The sequence below is a fragment of the Cynocephalus volans genome, chromosome 9, assembly GCF_027409185.1.
Source record: "Cynocephalus volans isolate mCynVol1 chromosome 9, mCynVol1.pri, whole genome shotgun sequence".
NCBI classification, from domain to species: domain Eukaryota; kingdom Metazoa; phylum Chordata; class Mammalia; order Dermoptera; family Cynocephalidae; genus Cynocephalus; species Cynocephalus volans.
This window is the reverse complement of record NC_084468.1, coordinates 140051238-140072276: the sequence shown is the minus strand read 5'-3', so window position 1 is coordinate 140072276 and position 21039 is coordinate 140051238. Positions and strand designations below refer to the sequence as shown.

General features: G+C 38.4%; 1 protein-coding gene across 1 annotated transcript in view; it reads left to right on the top strand.

The window, feature by feature from the left end:
* Window positions 1-496: 496 nt before the first annotated feature.
* Window positions 497-21039, top strand: part of GASK1B (golgi associated kinase 1B) — a 43358-nt gene continuing 22815 nt past the window's right edge. Inside the window, exons 1-2 of the mRNA XM_063107293.1 lie at window positions 497-1406; window positions 16765-16979. Of these exons, the coding sequence (XP_062963363.1) occupies window positions 497-1406; window positions 16765-16979 (1125 nt within the window). The remainder of the gene's footprint in view (window positions 1407-16764; window positions 16980-21039) is intronic.

Genomic DNA, 21039 nt, shown 5'->3' with positions numbered 1-21039 from the left:
ATTTTTGCTTCAGAATCAAATTAGATGACTCTAGCTACAAGTTACAAAATATTCTTGGATTTTTGTGGCTTGTTTTCACTACTTTAAACTGAATATCAAGTCTATACATCTATCTCATTTCCATTTTTTAAACTTGATCTTTTTTCTAACATTCAGTGTTGATATTTATGAAAGGAAAGGGTTATTTTTTTCTTTACTCTTGTAGAGGAACTTAAATGGTTTGAGACTGTGACTCAGTTAACTCTGTTTCCATTCATTCCCAGAAACAAACCACATTTCTCCTTGGGGAAGCTGATAGCAGTTTAAAAGGTTTGTTGTGGCGAGTGTCAGAATCATTCCCAACTCCGTCACCAACCCTTTCCTTCCACCTGTACCACTGGAGACCACTTAGACACCGAGGTGGACGTGACAGCTGAATTCAGGAAATCATGCATCGTGTCAGCAGAAGCCAACTGCAAACTTTAAACTCTGTTCAACATGTGGATGTGGCAGAGAAATGACCTGTCCAGACAAGCCAGGGCAACTTATAAACTGGTTCTTCTGTTCCCTGTGTGTCCCGCGGGTGTGTAAACTCTGGAGCAGCCGGCGTCCGAGGACCCGGAGGAACCTCCTGCTGGGTACTGCCTGCGCCATCTACCTGGGCTTTCTGGTGAGCCAGGTGGGGAGGGCCTCAATCCAGCAAGGACAGGCAGCCGAAAAGGGGCCACACCACAGCCGCCACCCTGCAGAGGCGTCCTTCCCTGAGATACCCCTGGATGGTACCCTGGCTCCTCCTGAGTCCCAGGGTAATGAGACCACCCTGCAGCCCAATGTGGTGTACATTACCCTACGCTCCAAGCGCAGCAAGCCTGCCAACATCCGTGGCACGGTGAAACCGAAGCGCAGGAAGAAGTATGCTGTGGTATCTGCGGCCCCGGGACCGGAGGCCCTGGCTGGACCATCCCTTCAGCCGCAGGAAGATTCAAGGGCAGCTGATGCTGCAGCGCCTGGGTACACTCAAGGAGGAAACCCGGCCAAGGTTGGAGGGCAGCCGTGGAGGTTGGTGAGGGGTCGGGCAGTGAGAGCTGCGGGCTCAGACATCCAGCTGCCCAAGGCCAGGGAGAGCAACATCAGGATCTACAGCGAGAGCGCCCCCTCCTGGCTGAGCAAAGATGACATCCGCAGAATGCGCCTGTTGGCTGACGCGGCGGTGGCAGGCCTCCAGCCAGTGCCTTCCAAGAGCGGTGCCCGCTTGTTGGTGCTGGAGGGGAGCGCCACTGGCTCTGTGCCCCGCTGTGGCCCTAGTCCCTGTGGGCTGCTCAAGCAGCCCTTGGACATGAGTGAGGTGTTTGCCTTCCACCTGGACAGGATTCTGGGACTCAACAGGACCCTGCCGTCTGTGAGCAGGAAATCAGAGTTCATCCAAGGTAACAGATTCACGTGCTTCATTATTTGCAGCTGTTCGGGATTCAGGTTCATTTTCTCTTTTCCCTCTCTCTCTTTTTCTAAATGATTTTTCTCCACCCACATTTCACATTTGGACAGCAGCAACAGCAGCAACAGCAGCAGCAGCAGCAGCAGCAGCGTCTTTCCATACACTTGGCTTTCTTTATTTTCCCAGCCTGGGAGGATATGAGAGTTCCAGGGAAATGCTGTACAGGACATGCAAGAGTAAGCCCAAACTGTGTAATATTTGCTCTCCATTTCCCTTGCTGCACTTCCCAGTGGCTTATTAAATCTAATCAAAGCCAACAGAAATTTGCATGATGAGGAGAGGAAACTAGGGTGGAGGCAAAGAACTTGTTGAAAGTCAGGCATACTATCAGATTGGTTACTATGGGAATAAGTAGGGTTTCTTCAAGCCCATGAATATTGGGCCCGATTTCCAAGATTCTCTCTTCCTGGGTGACAAAAGTTTTGGTAGATTCTAGGGTATATAGCCAGTTACTGCAGTTGCAGCTGAAAGGGTTGGTCTGTGGTCATGCCAGTGCCATATAAAGGATATTCTGTGAGTATCAAGCCTATTCCAGGATTTGAATACAAAGTACAGTGAATCAGTGGCTTGTATTTGCATGCAGAATGATCCCAGAAGTTACAACTTTGAATCCAGGCTTGCCCAAGAGGCTAAAAAGGACCCCAAAATGATTTTATAAACTCAAAAGATTACTCCCTTTCTACCTGTTACCATAAGATTTAGCATTTCAGTTAGATTCCCAGGTAGACTGGAATGGAATGGATTAAAATCTGGGGGCAGGGAGGGGGTAGCAAAAAATTAGTAAAGGGCCACACAAAATGATTACATTGTGTAATGATAAATATAGTTTTAAAATAATTTAAAAAATAAATTGAAAAAAAATTGGGATTGGCCCAGAACCAAACTGCATTTCCAATGGCTTTAGCACTATATAGTCTTAGAATGAATACTCCGTGAAGTGCCAGTGATTTGCCTAGAAAGATTTGGCACCACTTACTTATACTGGTTAATGTCTAAGTGCTCAAGGTTCACAGGTATGTTTTGATGTCTCAAGTTCACAAAGTAGTCCATCATGATTATGCCAATGTGAGAAAGCCTCTCATTTAATATTAGTAAAAACTAATTTTTGAGTGTTCATTATTTGCTAAGCACTATACTAATTAATTCATGTAGTTCATAGACACATTGACCCATGGTTCTCACAACAGTGCTTTGAGGTAAGTATGTACAATTATTATTTCCATTTAGTAGATGAGAAAATTGAGTCTTATTCAGGCAAAGTAATTGGTCTTAACTCCACAGCTAGTAAATGGCTAAGTTGGGTTTTGAACAAAGGCCTGGCAAACTTCAGAACATAATGTCTTAACCACTGGACTTAGGTGAATATATAACTTATTATCCAAACTGGAACCCTCTGGAGTGAAAGTTGGTACAGGTGGGCATTGGAACACCATGCATACACACAGGCTGCCCTGGGCAAAGCCGGGCACAGGATCACCTTTGTTATGCTATATTGCTATTCATTTCCACACCATAAAGAAAGTGAACTCTTGGATATATCTTGAGGCAGGGTACCCTGATAGGTCCTTTGAACTTCCTTAGGATGCTATTGAATGGAATTGCGGGAATAAAGTGTGGTTAATAGCCCAGGCTCTGGAGCTGGACTGCCTGGGTTTGAACTTACCAGCCACTTGACCAGAAAATGTTACAGTATCTCTCTATGCCTCTTTTTCCTCAGCTGTAAAATGAGAGTACTGCCTACCTTATGAGTTTGTTAGTTATACATGGAAAACACTTAGAATCAGTACTTGGAACAGGGTAAACCTTCAATAAATATTGGCGTTGTTACTACTACACAAAGCATACTAGGTACCAGGGTCACTGAGTTACTCACATAACCTCAAAGCCTCGTAAATAGTTTCTTTATGTGACGGGGCTATGCTTAAAACCCAGATCTCCTGATTCTTAATTAAGCTTTTTGTGACCAGGATTCCACTTGGATATTTAATTCTGTGCTTTGAATTTCCAGCATCTTTGAGAATAAAGATTCAACTTGAAAGAGGGGTTTATAATCCCAATATAGCCTGGGTGTTCATCTATTCATATGTAAGTGGTAATTGAAAAAACTCAGGAAGATCATATGGATATGACTTAATTTGATGAGTTAAATACCTAAGATTATAGCTCAAACAATACTTTATTCTTTCTTTGCTACCTTCTCCTGTATGGTTATTTAGAATCATGAAGTCTTAGGAGCCTATGAAGTGAATTACATATAGTTATGAACACTCTGTACAATGCAATTCTATGCATGTAGATTGTTATAGTGATTTAAAGTACATAAATAGACCAGTTCTGGTCATGGTATAGACAGTCTTATAGACACGGTATAGACAGTTCTTGGTATCTCTCTCCATTTACCTATGACTAGTCGTTTCCTGACCTCTGTCTTTCCCTGATCTCTGCAGAAATGTGTATTTTCCTACTAGGGTCCACCTGTTCTCTTCTTCCAAGCTCAGCTGTGTTTGAGCTTCTCTGCCAACCCAAGAAGGGGATATATTTTATCTAGTTACCCAGCACCTATTTCAGGCTCACTTTATATCATCATATTATATAATACGTATTTGTATTACAGTTGCTTGTTTAATCATCTGTTCCTTCCCACTAGTCTCCAGATCTGTGAAGGGAGAGATACATACTGTCTTCTTTTCATTGCACTTTTGGATCCTAGTGAAAGAGTCTGGCACATAGTAGGTGCTCAATAAATATTTTGAATAAATGCATTCTTAGCTTGTTCTGCTGACTCTAAACAGTAAATCTATATTTGCCTCCAGCTTCCAATACTCAGAACAAGGGCTACCATTTTTAGTCCTGAATCCAGGCAGAGATTTCTCCTGGAGGATCTCCTAAAGAGTTCATTGTGAAGGAGATGAAAAATGTCCTTGGCAGCCTCCTTATAATGCAAATAATGTTTATGAGGATTATTTTTGTGAGGACCATTAATATGGCCTTTTGGCATCACAATCTAGTGTAATTTGATAATATATTTTTTTCAGGAGTAATAATAGGATTTAATTTATTTAGTTATATGTTTCTCTGATGATCTGACTTGGTCTAGGAGTAGATCTTTTAATATTTAAGAGAGTGGATAGCTAGCAAATCTTATAAGTAATCTGCCCTAAATGTTTCTGTTCTCTGACTTCAGATTAATGTTTATTAAAAAAAATTCATGTCTGTACCAAGAATGTAGCTAGTTTGTTTTGTGAGTTGAATGTAGATATTTAGGTTATTTCAGTTAATGTTTTCAAGAATCCTATACAGTTGACATTTTTTTTAAACCTCAACTTAGAGATGAAAGAAAGGTAATACACTGAGTTAGCTGTCCAGCAAGAATTCAAGCTCCTGTCTTCTAGCTTCCATGTCTTTTCTCTTTTCATCAATTTGCTTCCCTCAACAAATATTTTAAGGGGCCCTAAGGTGTATTTTCTTTCTCCATCACTATAGCCTACTAGTCTCTCTAGGTATTTAATATAGTGAAACATAAGACTTACACACAGATGCGTAGATACAGGCTATGGCAACCTCTTTTTTCTCAAGGAGACAACAACCTTAACCATAGCTAAGAATTATTAAATGTGACTATACACGAGGCACCATTCTTAGTACTGTGCTATCATTATCTAATTAAATCCTCATAAAATTTTTCCAAGGTGTACCCTAGTGACACAGAGCCTGGGGACTCTATGATAGACATTTAACAGATAAGGAAATTGAGGCCTAGAGTAATTATGACCTTGCTGAAGGTAATATAAATTGCCTGGATGTAAAAAGGATATATGAAATGCAAAGGGAGATGTAAAAGAGAGTCAAATGCTGTGATTCGGAGAATCTGCCCACCCGCAGCCTCTCAGATGAAGCTGTTTATTTTGTCCAAAGATAAAGAATCCCAATTATAAAGCTCATCTTTGGGGTTTTTTAAGTTAGTAAAAGTGGTGTGGGTGATCTAATCAGCACAGACCTGCTAGGTCAAGTTAGTCCGGACAAGTTCTTGGTCACATAGTTTGATGAGTTCTAGATAATTCTCCTTGAATACAAAAGGATAAATGTGTAATTATTGTACTTACTGGTATTATACTATATACTAGACCATTTTTCTGAAAGATGTTACTCCAAAGATATCCTAAAAAATGAGCAGAGTATACTTGTGAAGGGCAAGGCTGTAATTAGGTGGGGAATGCCAGCAGTGTACCACAATCTACAATCCAGCAGTTATCACTGGAGCAGATTCTCATCCTAAGTGTCTGGGCAGGAGGTGCAAAAATAAATTGAAATCTGACATCAAGCGGCCTTTTTAAAAATTTTATTTTTGCAATAATGAAATCTTTTACAATTGTGGATCTATAAAGAATCTAAAAGTTATGCATCACACAGTGCCTATACTGTATTTATAATCTTTTGTCTATCACACCACTTAACAGTTGTATATGGCAGCTACTATTGTTACTAGAGGAATCCTGAGGTTCAGGGAGGTTATGAAATTTGCCGTAAGTCACCTGGATCGTGAGCAGTGGAACTAGCATTTGTACCCAATTCTGTCTGACATTAAAGCTTCCTCATGTTGTTTCTGTTAACCCATATCACCTCTCAAATATAAGTTGGTACAATTATGGGATAGTGACAGAAATGTGCAAATAATGCATGGTGGTTTCTGATTTTACCACTATGCCAGCACTTCTATTTAATTTCTGTTTTCTGTTCAACAATATAATGTTGATACTATTTTTACTCAAGGGAAGTATTGATATACTACTCTGAACACTGCTACAAGTTCTTTTTATGCAAGCCAAAGTTCCAGTACTTACCAGATTATCTTGTTTACCATAAACAATTATATGCATGTTAATGTGACTGAATATTAGCTTGCTTTCTGTACAACTATCCTTGCCAGAGTATCAAATTATTATAAAATTCATCAGATACTGTGTGGTGCTGATACACTTAGATATGTTTTAAAACCAAATTATCTTAAAGCATTTATCTAGGTTAAGACAGCAGACTATGTTTTTGTAAAAGTCCAGAGCATAAGGAAAGAAAACCCAGCACCCTTCTGTGATCTTTGATTTAGCAGCTTTGCCAAAGCCTTTCTCGCTCACACAGTAATGTGAATGAATCTCAAGGGACACCATTCTGGTAGCATTTAAGCATTGTACTATTTTTCATGCCCAGCATGAAAGATGCATTATGTATGCTTTATTTTTAGGATGCTGCTCTATTGCCACAGAGCTGTCATACTGAATTAAGGTAGCCTAGTTCCAGGAATTCTGTATGTCAAGGCTGCTTAGATGACAAACTGCAGGCACCCTACAAACTTCCATTTAAATTCATTGTAGATTCCAAGTTGCTCACAGTTTTTCAGCTTGCATTGCCTCTTCTTATTATAAAGTAAGAGAAATATCTTGTGTGTTTTTCACTTTCTAAGTCTGTGCGAGCAGCACTGTGAGTTCTGGGTGATGGTGCAGTTGCCAAGGTAGAGGGATGGCAGCTTTACATTTTATATGATTTCAGGCTCTCAGATGAGGACAGAGTTGTTTCTTAGGGAGTTTTGAGAATAACCCAGATGGCTTCACAACTCGTAAACATACTGGCTTCCAAATCTTAGACATCTTTGATGTATCTGCAGACAGTCTTAAAATATTTGCTTGGGAGTGTATAATGTTTTATTTTTTTAAAATTTGGGTTGAAAGCATACTGTGTTCTTTATTAGAAAAGCTCTAAGGCTATTTCTTTAGCAATTGTATTGAGCTGGTCAGCTTAATACATTCATTCACAAAAGAACAAAAGTTTACTGAGCATCTGCTCTAAGCAGTGCTCTGCTCCAGTGTCCTCTTGTTTGCCCATTACATACCTTCATAGGCAAGCCGGTGGAACCGGGCAACCTTCTTTGCTGTGCTTCTGGAATTTGTCCCTTGGTCTCACACATGGCCGGGATAGAAGGGGCAATGAATGGTTGCTACAGTACTCACAGTATAAAAGATGCATGTGCCTTAACTTTGTGCAATCTGTTCCCTTCTGTAGGATCACCTTGATCTTTTCTTTCTTTAACAAATATTTATTGAGCACCTGCTATGTGCCAGCCACTGTCATCCAGTCACTGGGGCTACATCAGTGAAAAAACAGTCAAGAATCCCTGCCCTCATGGAGCTGACACTACTGGGCCATGTGCGAGTTTGGTGGCCTGGAGGGAATCTTACTGTCACTGATTTCAAGATTCACTCAGCATCTGCCTGAACTCAAGGCCATGACCTCTCAATTGGGACTGAACCTGTTGCTATCTCTGGGTTGGTCTAAGGACCACACAGGTGCAGTAGGACTAGACAGTACTTCCTACCTCAGTTAATGGGCAAATATTACAATTTCGGTCTAATTCAGTGTAATTAATTCAATTCAACGGCATTAACTTTTATGTGTGAGGCACTGTCTTAGGAACTGGGGGAAAGCAGTGCAGTCTCTAATTCATATAGCTTTGTGGTTAATGGTGTGGACTGGCCATGTAGACTCCTGAGTTTGAATCCTGGTTCTGCCACTTGCTAGCTACTTGCCACTTGCTAAGTAGGATAAGTTATTTAATTTCTTTGTACCTTGTTTTTTCATTAATGTAATAAGGATGATGCTAATAAAAATAATGATGATGCTAATAGTACTTACCTTAGAGTTGTCATGAGAATTAAGAGAGTTGATAAATCTATAACATATTTATAATAATGCCTAACACACAGTAGCATTCTTAAATGTTACCTTTTATTTTCACTCAAATTCTAAGCTGATTTAGCTTTTTGTGATGTTTCTTCAGATTTTCTTAGTTTATCTAGATTAATGCTTACTTGAACTAAATAAATGGGCACCTACATTTTTTATTTAAAGAAATTCTTTGGAGTTTACAGCAGATAACAATACCTCTCCTTTCCAGAGTGCTAAGCACCTTACAACCATTATCTCATTAAATTTCACAACAGCCCCATATGTAAGATATTCTTGTACAGATTTCCTGAGTGGAAACTGAGGCTCAGACAATAACGTATGTCCCCTAAGGGTCTGTCTGCAGGTAGTGCAAATAGGGCTGGGATACTGGGATAGACACAGGTCGGTAGGACTCTGTAGCCTTGTTCTTTGTTGCTGTGCCTTACTGCTTCCAACAGCAGCAACCTGTGGCTTTCCCAGTTAATCATACATCAGATTGCAATCCCCTTTCCACATTGCCTGGTAGTCTGATTCCTGAATGTAGCTGTGATGCCTAACTGACAGTGATCTGTCAGGAGAAGGGGAGAGACACAGTGGTGTTTCCATCACCCCTGTTTTCATCATTCCAATGTCTCACAGAATGAAGGGGATATGGGAGTGAATAGTTGACCATAAGCTGGACAGGATGAGGACATGGAACCTCTGCACATCCCAGGCTGTATTTCTTAAGTTTCCCTCCAGTCCTTGTCAATTCATTTAGAGTGAGGACAGTGAAATCACAGCTTACTAGTATGTCACATCAATCAAATTTTTATTATGGACCCATTGGCCATTTCTTAGAACTTAAGGGCTATACATGATCATTGAAGGATTCTGAAAACTTCATTCATTCATTCATCAAAATTTTTGAGTGCTTGCTTTAGGACACTGCATCAGGAGTTGGAGATCCAAAGATGACTAAGTAGTAGTCACTGGAGATCCAAAGATGACTAAGTAGTAGTCACTGTGCTCACAGAGCTCTTAGCTTGGAAGGCAGAAGACAGCTAAGCAAACCCACCATATATAAAGGGTAGGATGAAAACCCCAATGGTGATATTTTTAGGAGACTCTGAAGCCACAGAGAGGGAGAATTTAGCTTAGAATGTGTATGTGGTGGGGGCGGGGGGTGAGTGGGGGAAATTATAAAGACTTTTAGGAGAGGTGATGCCAGAGCTAGTTCTTAAAAGTCACTGTGGATGGAGTGAGAGATGTGGTGGGTGTAGAAAGGGTAGAGAAAGAATAGATGTATGAAAAACTTGTGAAAGTAGAGTGTGCGGAGGAGACTGCAAATAGTTCTTAAAAATGGGAGCTAGGGTTTGGGGGGATGAAGTGAGATAAAGCTGTGGCAAGTGGAGAGTGAGTGTGTTTTATGTCATGCAAGGAGCAAGAACTTTATCTTGCAGATGATGAGGAATCACTGAAGGGTTTGAAGAAGGGGAGTGATGCAGGGCTTTGCACCATAAGAAAGTCACTCTGGTCAGGAATTCATGGCTCCCTTAACTGTATTAATAAACATTAAATTGCCCAGGACTGGGTCACCCTTGATGTGACTGAGACTTTGTCTGCAAAACGTGTGTGTTTGTGGAGCCTGGTGTAGTGCCCACCCTCTGAAGTCAAAATTTGATTCTTGTTTTTTTAAATGGAACATTGACACAGGAAGTGTCTGGGAGTTTCCGTTTATATAGCGGAAGACTTAGAAAGCAGAAGTTCCTGCCCATTAGTCAAAGGTTCAGAACAAAGAAGGACACTGTTTTTAAAATAGAACTGATGATTTAGATTGTCGAAGTAGTTTGTGATGGAGAAAGTCACAAGACATCCTTCTTTCCTGCCTCCTCAGCTTCACGCTTAGCTAAGTCTTGAGGAAATATGGAGATGATTTTAGTTCAGGATCACCTAAAGAAAACAAGCTATGAAGTGAAACATGGCTTTATAATTAAATAAATGCACTTTTTTTTTTGTTTGAAGAAATGTATTCTAAATCACCCATAAATCAATTTTCTTGTTATTTAATTTTGTTTTTAAATGACCAATGATAGGTGAATGTGTTTATGGTATACAATGTAATGTTTTGATATATGTTTACAATGGGGAATGATTAAATCAGGCTAATTAACAAATTTATCACCTCACATACTTATTTTTTTGTAGTGAAAACATTTGAAATCTACTTTTTTGGCAATTTTGAAATATACAATGCATTATTACTTTAGTCACCATTCTGTGCAAGTGATCACTAAAGCTTATTTCTCCTGTCTAACTGAAACTTAGTGCCCTTTGATTAACGTCTCCTGTTTCCCCATCCACCCCTTTCCCCAGCCCCTGGTAACCTTCACTCTCCTGTCTACTTCTATGAGTTCAACTTTTTAAAATTCCACGTGTAAGTGAGATCATGTGGTATTTGTCTTTCTGTGGTTGGCTTATTTCACTTAACACAGTGTCCTTCAGGTTCATCCATGTTGTTGCATATGACAGGATTTCCCTCCTTTTAAAGGTTTAATAGCATTCTATTATGCATACAACATATTTTTATCTGTTCATCTGATGATGGACACTTAGGTTCCTTCCATATCTTAGCTATTGTGAATACAGCTGCAATGAAATGGGAGTGCAGATACCTTTTCAGTATACTGATTTCAATTCCTTTGGATATATACCGAGAAGTGGGATTGCTGGATTGTCTATTCTATTTCTAGTTTTCTGAGGATCTTCTATACTGTTTTCCAGTGCACAAGGGTTCTCTTTTCTCCACATCCTCACCAACACTTCTTATCTTTTGTCTTTTTGATAACAGCCTTCTAACAGGCATGAAGTGATATCTCACTGTGGTTTTAATTTGCTTAGAAATCTATTACCAAGGCAAGTTCCTATATCCAGGACTTGGTTGGCCATATGGAATCTATACATATAGCATCTACAGAATCTACAAAATCCTGCGTCTCCACCCCCCTTCTTCCAAATTGTAAAAACCTTATGCAGGTTTGTTTCTTTTTAATATTTTACAGTTCTGTATTTGCAGTATTTCACTGGATTCTCAAACAACTTTACCAAATAGATATGGAAGGTACTGTTTTCACATCTTAGAAAACTCTGTGCCTCAGTCAGAGTGGCTGAAGCACTTGGTTCAAGTCCTGTAGAGACCAGAATTGGGGTCAGGAATGAATCAACAACTTGTTATTCTTTTTTCTGCCCTACCCTACCCCACTCTCAGCTCTCTGTCAGCAGAGATTCTTCTTGTGAACTGTGGCATTTCATCGCATTCCTGGGGCACAGAATTTCTTGATCTCTTGGTTTTATGCCGAGAGCTTAGTCTTTATTTTAGTTCTTCACCTGTCCCCTTTAAAACACTCATTCAACTGACAAACATACGAGTGTGCGCTCATGTGTTTCTACTAACCTCTAAGCTCTCTAAGCCCAGATCTTGTCTGGGACTGTGATGTTATAAGGCCTTCGTCTTCAGTTCACTTTGCTCTGAATTCTTCCTCTCTGAAACTTGGAAACCAAATAGGTCCAAATAGTAAAGGGTGCTTGTAAATAATAATGAATTTAATGAATAAATGAGTTAATGATGTCTAAAACCCTGAGCAGAAGTAAAATTCCATCTATTTCTTCAAGTTGCCTCCACTCTCAAGGCTGTCACAGAATCCTGCATTTCTTTTCTGCCCTCACACTCACTCATTTGCTCACATTCACTAACTTCAAGCCAAGAGATCCTATCTGCTTTTTCACTTCAGTCTAATATTTTGAATTGCCAAAATCGTACTGTTATAAGCACTATAGAAAAATAGAGCTGATAGTACTTAAGGGATCATTAACAACTAGACACTTGCTACAGTGATATTGGAGTTGCATCAACATCAACAATTGCCTTTTGCAATTGGAGATCTGCAGTGTGAAGGTTGTCCTTCAACGCACTGTTGACAGCTATGATGGAGCCCAACAGGATTTGTTTCCTATAACAAAGATGCCTCTCAAGTTTTGACTGGCCTTTGTTTCTTTAATGTGTTCTGTAGAGTTGTTTTTAGTGAAGGGCTCTAAGTTGGATTGTCACTTCCTTTTTGTCTTATTCACAAGGAGACTTGGAACTTGGTCCATGCAGTAGAAAGGACTTTTGTTTATTTCACAGCTCAGGACATTTTTACTTATTTTTGCTTAGTGAGAAATGCTGACAGACATTCACAACTTCACCCAACATGCTTAGGATTCACCTATAGTTCAACAAAACTAGTTGACCAATATTTGAAGTAAAGGGCATTTAATAAATCTAGACGAAGGAGATTGTGTATTGCATTCATTCCTAGTGAATTTTTCATGTTCATCTTCTCAGAAGAATGTCTTCTTTGTGGTTTGGAATAAAAAATGAGTTGCAGAACATTAAAATTCGGGGGAAATATTCAGATTTCAGAAAAAAAAGCTTTACTAGCAATTCTCATGTTTTAAGACAGCTATATAGCCTTTAATTCACATGAACACCCACATATCTTTTAAAACCTGCTTTCTCAACACTCTGACAGTTGGAATTTTATCTCTTCACTGTTAAGATTTCTCTAGAGAGTATAGTACTGCATCATTTTGACAAACCTGCTTTAACCAGTTTCCTGTTTTCAGAGGCTATTTTTTTCTATCAACCCTTCAGATCTATCAAGGTTCATTTAAATTTTTTAAAAGTTGTTTTTTATAAAAAGTGGAATTCTCCTACAGGAGTACTTATTGCTCTGAGATCTGGAGCCATTCTGATTACTATTATTACCTGCAAGGGCCACATGCAATCACACGTAGCAAGAAGACCCATAGGTGGAAGAGAACCACAACCATCCACAACTCAGTGTGGGTATTACTGCTCACCCTGCTTTCTCCTTAGTTTCTAGAAATCCACTTTCCTGAAGTGCACTAAAGTTTTTATGTGATAGTCAGCATTTAAAATGTTTTGCTGAGGGAACATAGCTAGATATGGAGAAAAACACAGGCTATTGATTGAAAATTATCTATTCCTATCAGCTGAACACTCCCTTTGGCAATTTGATAATAACTTTTTAATTACTAGTTTGGAAAAAGTATCATTCAAAAACTTCGATGATCTAAAGTAGAGAAATTGTAAATTAAGTACAGTATATTCATAGGCTAGACTAGGGGGTAACATACCTGCAGCCTGTGGACCTAAAATGACCCACTGCCTGTTTTTATTTTTTGAACTAAAAATGGTTTCTACAAATTTAAGTGATTGAAAAAAATTAAGAGAGTAATATTACTACGACACTTGAAAATCTTATGAAATTCAAATTTTGGTGTCCATATTAAAATTTTATTTTAATAGTCACAACCGTTTGTTTATATATTGTCTAGGACTGCTTTTGTGCTACGACAGAGTTGAGCAATTGCATGGTTGGATAGCTGTCATGGAGACCATATGGTCCTCAAAGCCTAAAATATTTACTATCGGCCATTTACAAAATTTGCTGTCCACTAGACTAAATTATTGCATCACAAAGAAAGTGGTGCTATTGAAAAATATTTAATTATAAGAGAAATATTTATGATATAATATTTAGTAAAACAATTAGGACAAACTGTATATACAAGATGATTCCAAATAATTGTTTCTTTAAATAATTTTTGCTTCTTTCCTCTGGCAAAAATGTAAATTCCATGAAAGCAAAAAAAAAAAAAGACATTTATTTATTTATTTAGCTTTAAGTTCTAGAATAATGCTTGGCACATAGTAGATGCTCAATAAACAATAAAGGTCAGTTGAAGACTGAAGAATTATGTGACTGGATAAGTATGAATATAACAATAGCCATAGCAAAACCTTTCTGAGGCATGCAATATATTAGGCATCTGGTTGTGAATTTTAAATGCACTATCTAATTTAATCGTAAATCAGTTTGGAAAGGTACATTATCACCCCATTTTAAAGAAGAGGAAAGCAAGGTTTAGAAAGGTTACATAGCTTGTCTAATGTTACAAAGACAAGAAGTAACATGACCAGAATTCAAAAGGTCTGTTGCGTCTGAGCTTTAACTATACTATCTAAAAGCAATTTACATATTCAGGTGAGAAAGAAAGGGATAGGAAAATACTGGAGGTAAATATGCAAATAATAGAACCAACTACTGGGATATAAGATTATAGATGATTTTTGTCTTCTTAGCTATACATTTTTGTGTTTTTCCACATTTCCTAAAATGAGTGGATTTACTTTTAATTACGTTTACAATAAGAAACAAATGTTTCTAAAGGAAAGAAAGAAAAAAAAAACAGTCCAGAAGGTTTCATTTGTTATGTAGCTCATTTACTTGTTCCTCTGATGGCCTTGTATGATTGCTGGGGAAACTGCACTGTCTTATCTGTCCTACGTATTGATTTGTGTTATTTATGTTCTGTATTAGGTTTCAGATCCCTTTGAATGTTTTCTAGAAACATTTTTCAGGAATGTGAAGTGCTATTGGTGTGTAACTTTGGTTCAAAGACACAGATAGGTAGAGCTTCTTGGTGTTTATCTCTAAAAGTCTGAAGTATACAAGTATAGCTTTGAAAGCTATTGGTGATTTCTGTTGATATTTGCTTACACTGATCCAGATCTGTCTTCTACCACATGATGGACTGCTTTTACTAGAATTTCTTTCTTTTTTTTAAAAATTGGCGTAGTATTTGGGGTACACATATTTAAAATTATCTATATCTAAGAAGATAATTAGGCCCTATAGGCCCCAAATCATTTAGTAAAGTAAGAAGAAAGAAAGAGGAGAGATATAATGTTACAAATAAAATTTTGTAGTTATAGGTCGTGTTTCTTTCTCTGTTTTTCTCTTGTGTGTCAAGGACTGTGGTCTGTTTTTCACAATCAAAAGGATTTTCTACATACCTTGGCTAAATTGCAATATTAAAGAAGAAAAATTTTTCTTTTGCGCAGAACTTGAATGCAGGTGATTAGAATGATTAAGTGAATGCTATTAAAATTACTGAGGTTAGCGTAACACCAAATCCAAGAGTGGTTAGAGAACATCTTCTCTAATTGTTTCCTGTATTAAAGACTGGAGATAAGAACTCTGCAAGAAGGCAAGCAAGCAAGATGGCAAAATAAAAGTTTCTAAGAAACAACAAATAAAGTTATAGATTGAGAATGTCTGAGGCTATTTAAAAGGGTTTTTTTGAAATGCCTGTGACATGTCTGAACATTGCAGTCATAATTTCAGAGGCCTCTGTTGTTCAGACTTGTTAAGAATGAGTTAAGGGGGCTTTTTCAAATCTTTGTAATTTAGTTTTTTTTTCAAGAGCATCTTCTGATTTTTGAGATATAAGCAAAGCTGCTTAGCATCATCTCTCTGTGATTTTATGAGTATTTGGCAGAAATAGGGGCTTGGGAGTGATGTTATTTGGTTTGAAGCTTGAAGCGTTGTTTAATGTGGCCTGGTGATGGTCTTTGTTTTTGATGCCTTCACTGGAGCTTATCATTCTTTGTTCTGTCTAGCAATGAAAGAAATTGCATTCATAAACTGTCAAAAGTGAGGCCAAAAACATTTGAATGACAGATTTTTTTAAAACATCATCTAAGCACATACAGTTGAAGAAATGAAATTTGATTAAATACACTTTGTCAGGTTTTGTGTAAATAAATGATCCATTATCAAGAAAGAGCACTGTTTTGCTTGCACAGTTTCTATCAGAAAAGATCTGTTCTCTCCTGAAGGTCAATGTTTATTGTGGTCTCTCTCTCTTTCTCTCTCTCTTTCTTTCTTTGCTCCTACTTGTGAGTGAGGACATGTGGTAATTAAGGTGAGAAAGGGGGAGGGGGAGTGGGGTTAGGGAGTAATTGGGTAAGGGACACAAAGAATAATTATGATTTATAATGATGAACATGCTAATAATATTGATTTGATTATCACGTACTGTACACTAATACTGATGCTCAACTCTGTACCTCAAAATATGTATAATCAATTATGTTTCAATTAAAAAAATAAAGAAAAAGAAAAAAACTCTTTTTTTTTTTTTTAACTTCTTTGGAGATTATAGTGATTGGTGTGAACCATACAATTTCACTTTTAAATTTATGACTTCTAAAAATTCTTTTTCTTCCTGACATCATGATGTGGCCTCAGAAAATCAGACAGTTGTTATTACAAATAGAGAGCAGCTCCACTCAGACATTGAATAGACAATTATAAATGTCTGGATCCTTTCCTTTTTTGTGGTGGCTGCTTTCAGATGTGGAATAAAACCACATTAACCGGAGGACGTTGTTATTGGTGGTTAGTAGCCTATTCCTGCCACATCTATAAAGGATCTTGTTTAAAAAAATTGTTTTTCATTGTCTGACAATAACTTCCCGCTTCATAAGACTTCTAACAGGAAGCACCATCAAGGTATAAAAGGATTAAAAGTTCAGAAGACAAAGGGACCATAAAATATCGTCTAATCAACTTTTGCATTTGACAGGTGAGAGAGTGAGTCTGTGAAAGAGTGCACGACCTGCCCAGAGGCACACACTAAGTCAAAAGCATGCTGAAATCATGTTTGTTTTTCTGATTCCACAGATGGCCGCCCATGTCCTGTCGTTCTCTGGGATTCGTCTTTATCACCAGCAAGTAATGACACACATTCTTCTGTTAAGCTCACCTGGGGAACTTATCAGCAGTTGCTGAAACAGAAGTGCTGGCAGAATGGCCGAGTCCCCAAACCTGAATGGGGTTGCACAGAAATACATCACCACGAGTGGTCCAAGATGGCCCTCTTTGATTTTTTGTTACAGGTAAGGTTATCAGATCAAATAAGTGGTTGTCTAAAACTGACACCGAGTTATATGAGCCTGACACTGAGGAATTTTCAGCACCTGTAGTTTTTATGAAGCCAGAGTTTAAGCTCTATAATGCTGTATTTGGCAAATGTAGTATCCACATTACAAAATTTTATATTCTTTTGGAAAATAATTATAAGTGTCCCTCAGTCTTTTTATTAGTTTCTGAAGAAGTAATTTACTAGTCATCCCACAATGGTCATACTCATCATAGCTGTAATTTATTGAGCCAAGTGGCATAGTCTTATCCCATCTGGGAGGTGAGTAAACTGAGGTTTGGTGAGGTTGTTTCTCACCCACATTCTTATAGTTACTAAAAGCTGGAGCTGGAATTCCCTGGGATCTGCTGATGGTAGAAGTTTGTTTTCTTTCTATCATTCCACACTGTGTTTCAATGGTCACTTGGCTGTGTAGCTTATGGACACCATTTCCCTTGTTTTCTTTCCAGTAATTTTTTTGCAAACTTTTTATTAAGATTCAACATTGGTGAATAATAAGTATTGATCATCTACATAATAGAGTGACTCCTAAGTTTCTTATAACTCTTTTCTCCTTTTGATAAAGATCACACAACTCTCTCCACCCCCTCATTCTGATTACTGCCTTTCCCTTTCCCCGTTTTAAAAAACTAGTTTTCTGTTGTTGTTGTATTGTTAGTATTGTGGAAATTTAGGACTGTCTTAAGACATTTGCAAAACATTCTCCTTTTGTTAATTTCTTTGTGTGGTGTGTGTGTGTGTGTAGAAGGAAGGAATTAGGGAGGAACAAAATGTAGGAAAAAAAAACAGTTTAGTAAAGAATCACAGTCTAGTAAACAGGAACTTTGGTTAAGGAGAGAAGGATCTTTGGTGTCATTGGTACAGAGCTGTGAGTGAGAACTGAGCTAGAGAGCAGGCCATCTTATTTGTCATGAGGCAGTCGATAGTCACCAAATACTGCCTCCTTGAAGCATGTTGAAGAGTCCAGCTATGAGGCTCAAGCTGGTTTTAAGAACTGTATATGCATTATCTCATTATTCCACTCAATCATCTTACTAGCTTTGTGAGGTAGGCACCCTTTCTTCATTTTATAGGTAGAGAAACCGAAGCATAGAGAGTTATTATCAAACCCTATGAAGAGTCTGAGATTTTCAGTTTACTTGCAAGCTAACAAGTTAGCCTGCCACAGATTGATAGATGCTAGCAGATGACACAAGGCTCCCAGGTCAGAGACAAATGACTTTATTACTAATGATATAGCAGGTGGCTTGAGCTTCTTGCTTGCTTTCTCCTCAAGTTCCATTGGAGTGACACAGAATGGCCCTGGTGAATGCTTCAGGTAGTGTGTCTGAGTCACTGCTGAGGAACCCTAAGCTTAGAAAACCCCCAATGTTATAAAGTACTGCCAGGAAACCTGCCCAACATTTGCCTGGGAAGGTCACATTATCTTTATTGTCTTGGTCGGGAAACAAATCTACTCTGCATCCAGAGGAAGGCATTCTCTGTATCTTCCAAAGCTGTTTGCAATACTTACATCTGTCAAAATAAGTGCAGAACAAAACCTGATAGAAAATGTGCAGAAATGCTGGGGAGAATTGTCTCTCAATAGTTACCCAATTTGTTCAGTGTTACACGATTAGTAAGTTCCTAGAGATATCAGCAAATCTGGGTAACTGTAGATTTCGTATTTCTGATCATTGATGTAGAACACCTACCAAGTGATCCTTGGGTGAATAATACAAGTTGGTAAGGTAAAATCTAATACGATGGCAATGAAGTGGAGAATGAGGGAAGGTACCTAGGGTTAAGTAGATAAAGGTACTCACTGTGAGATCAGATGTTTGGGATGTGGTTAGCATAGATGTCGAAGTTCCTGAGAATGATGACTAGAGGGACAATGAGGAGGAAATCTATAAACCTGCTGGTGAGGTCTATGGGAAAGGAATGATCTCGAAGTTGGAAGCTGGTGGATATAAGAGCTAACCTCTAATGAACAGATGGCAAACACTTGTTGAAGTTCTCTAGGTACATGTGTTTTAATTCTGGGACCTTCCACTAGATCTCATCCTATCCTACTGCTTTTACCATTCTCTTTTCTATTGTGCGAAGCTCCAACTATCCTTTAACCAATTAAGATCTATTTATGCAACATCTGCTGTGCATTATACTGTAGAAAACAATCACAGGGGTAGCAAAGAAAAGAAGTTTAAGATGGTTATTCCCACTGCCCCACTCCAGTTTTTCTCTTAAACTATTTAGTTGGGAAAATATAGTGTGTGAAATCAAAGACAGACCCATGTAAGAATGGCTGGCTGAAAAAATGTAAGTCCTAATTGTTATAAGGTCAAAAGAGGGAGAGCAGTTTGCCATCAAATAGATTGTGAAGGAGGAGGAGTTTGAGTAGGACTGTAGGTGGTAAATAATACAGAATAGGGAAAAGTATGAGGAAGAATACGGAATTGGTATTGTTCATATGACATTAGGGCATTCTAAATATAACATTTGAAGCAGGGAAGTTCATTTATGGGAGGAGTGATGTTTCCTGCCTCTGAGAGAGATGATGGAACATACAGGAAGAGAGCTGTTTTCACAAGATGTGTGTTTACTTCGTAACTCTCTGCTGTTGGTTATCCTGACCGGGCAAGAACACATTCCAGCTAAGACACAGTCTCCTTCTGAGTGCACGAGCAGCTTTTATCACCATTGTGTGCATTGTCTGTGGTGTGGGGAACAAATCTGGGCATGGAAAATCATTACTAGGAGTTTTCAACAAAGATAAATATTTCAAATCCTTAAGATAATAATACTAATCATCTAACATTCATAGATCACTTGCTATGTGTTAGGCACTGTTTTATGACCTTTGATACTAAGCACTAAAATATTAACTCATTTAGTACTTCTATCAACCCTAGGAAGTAGGCAGTATTACTATTCCTATTTTAGAGGTAAGTAAACTGAGGCAAAGAGAAACTAAGTAACATGACCCGGGTCAAACAACTAAAATGCAATAAACCCTGGAGTCAAACTCAGGAGTTCTGGCTTAAGAGTCAAACTTCCAAGCAGTGCTGCCTCTTCTTTGTTACATGGGAGAAAGGTAGCATCATCATCCAATTTTCCAAGTCAAAAACTTGATAGTCATCTAGGTGCTTGTGTGATACCTCCACGTTCATGCAGTGACTGAATCCTCACTATGTCTTAACTCCATCTTCTTTTAGCTTCTTCTATAGCTTGTGCTCCTGTCTTAGTTTAGGCTTTGTCATTTCTTATCGAATTATGCCCTCCAATCTGTTCAAACTGTATGAGCCAAGATCACATTTGGCTTGGCATACTGGGCATCAGGCTTCTACGACCTCTGCAGGGACTGGTTCTATTGGTAGGTCAGCTTTTGCAGTTTACCCTGTTGCTCCCTCCACCTGGTGTGGGAGGGTCTTTCTCCTTGATAATCCAAGAGAATGAGGTCTCTGCAAGACTTTACTGGATCTTGCCCAAATTATAACACCAAGATTGGAGCTTCTGACTTTGGCTCTGGCTAAAGCACTAATTCTAAAAGTCAGAAGTTAATCCAATTGTTAACAGTTAATTTGATTAGTACTTACAAAAGTATACCAAATTATATATACAAGGATGGTGTCTGTGAGAAGAGACATATTTTTCGTTCAGTCAACATTTATTTATTTCCCACAGTGCAAAAGGCAAGAGGCTAACTTTTTCTGGATGTTGTAACATTTTACAGTTCTGCCAGTAAGGTATCAAGTGCCTGTTTCCCTCTCTCTGGCCAACTATGGGAAGTGGAAAACAAGTTAATGTTTTTGCCAGTCTTATGGAAGGTGATGGGGTCTTTTTTTATTTTTCAGTTTTTCATTATGGGTGAAATTGAGGATATCACATTTTCAAATATGTACTGATTATATTTTGTTTTCTATGAATTGCTTGCTCAAATCATTGCCCTTTTTATTGCATTCTGTAACTTTTTCTTATTGATTGATACAATTTTTTTGTATATTCTGAAAATTAGCTCTTATCAATCTTATGTA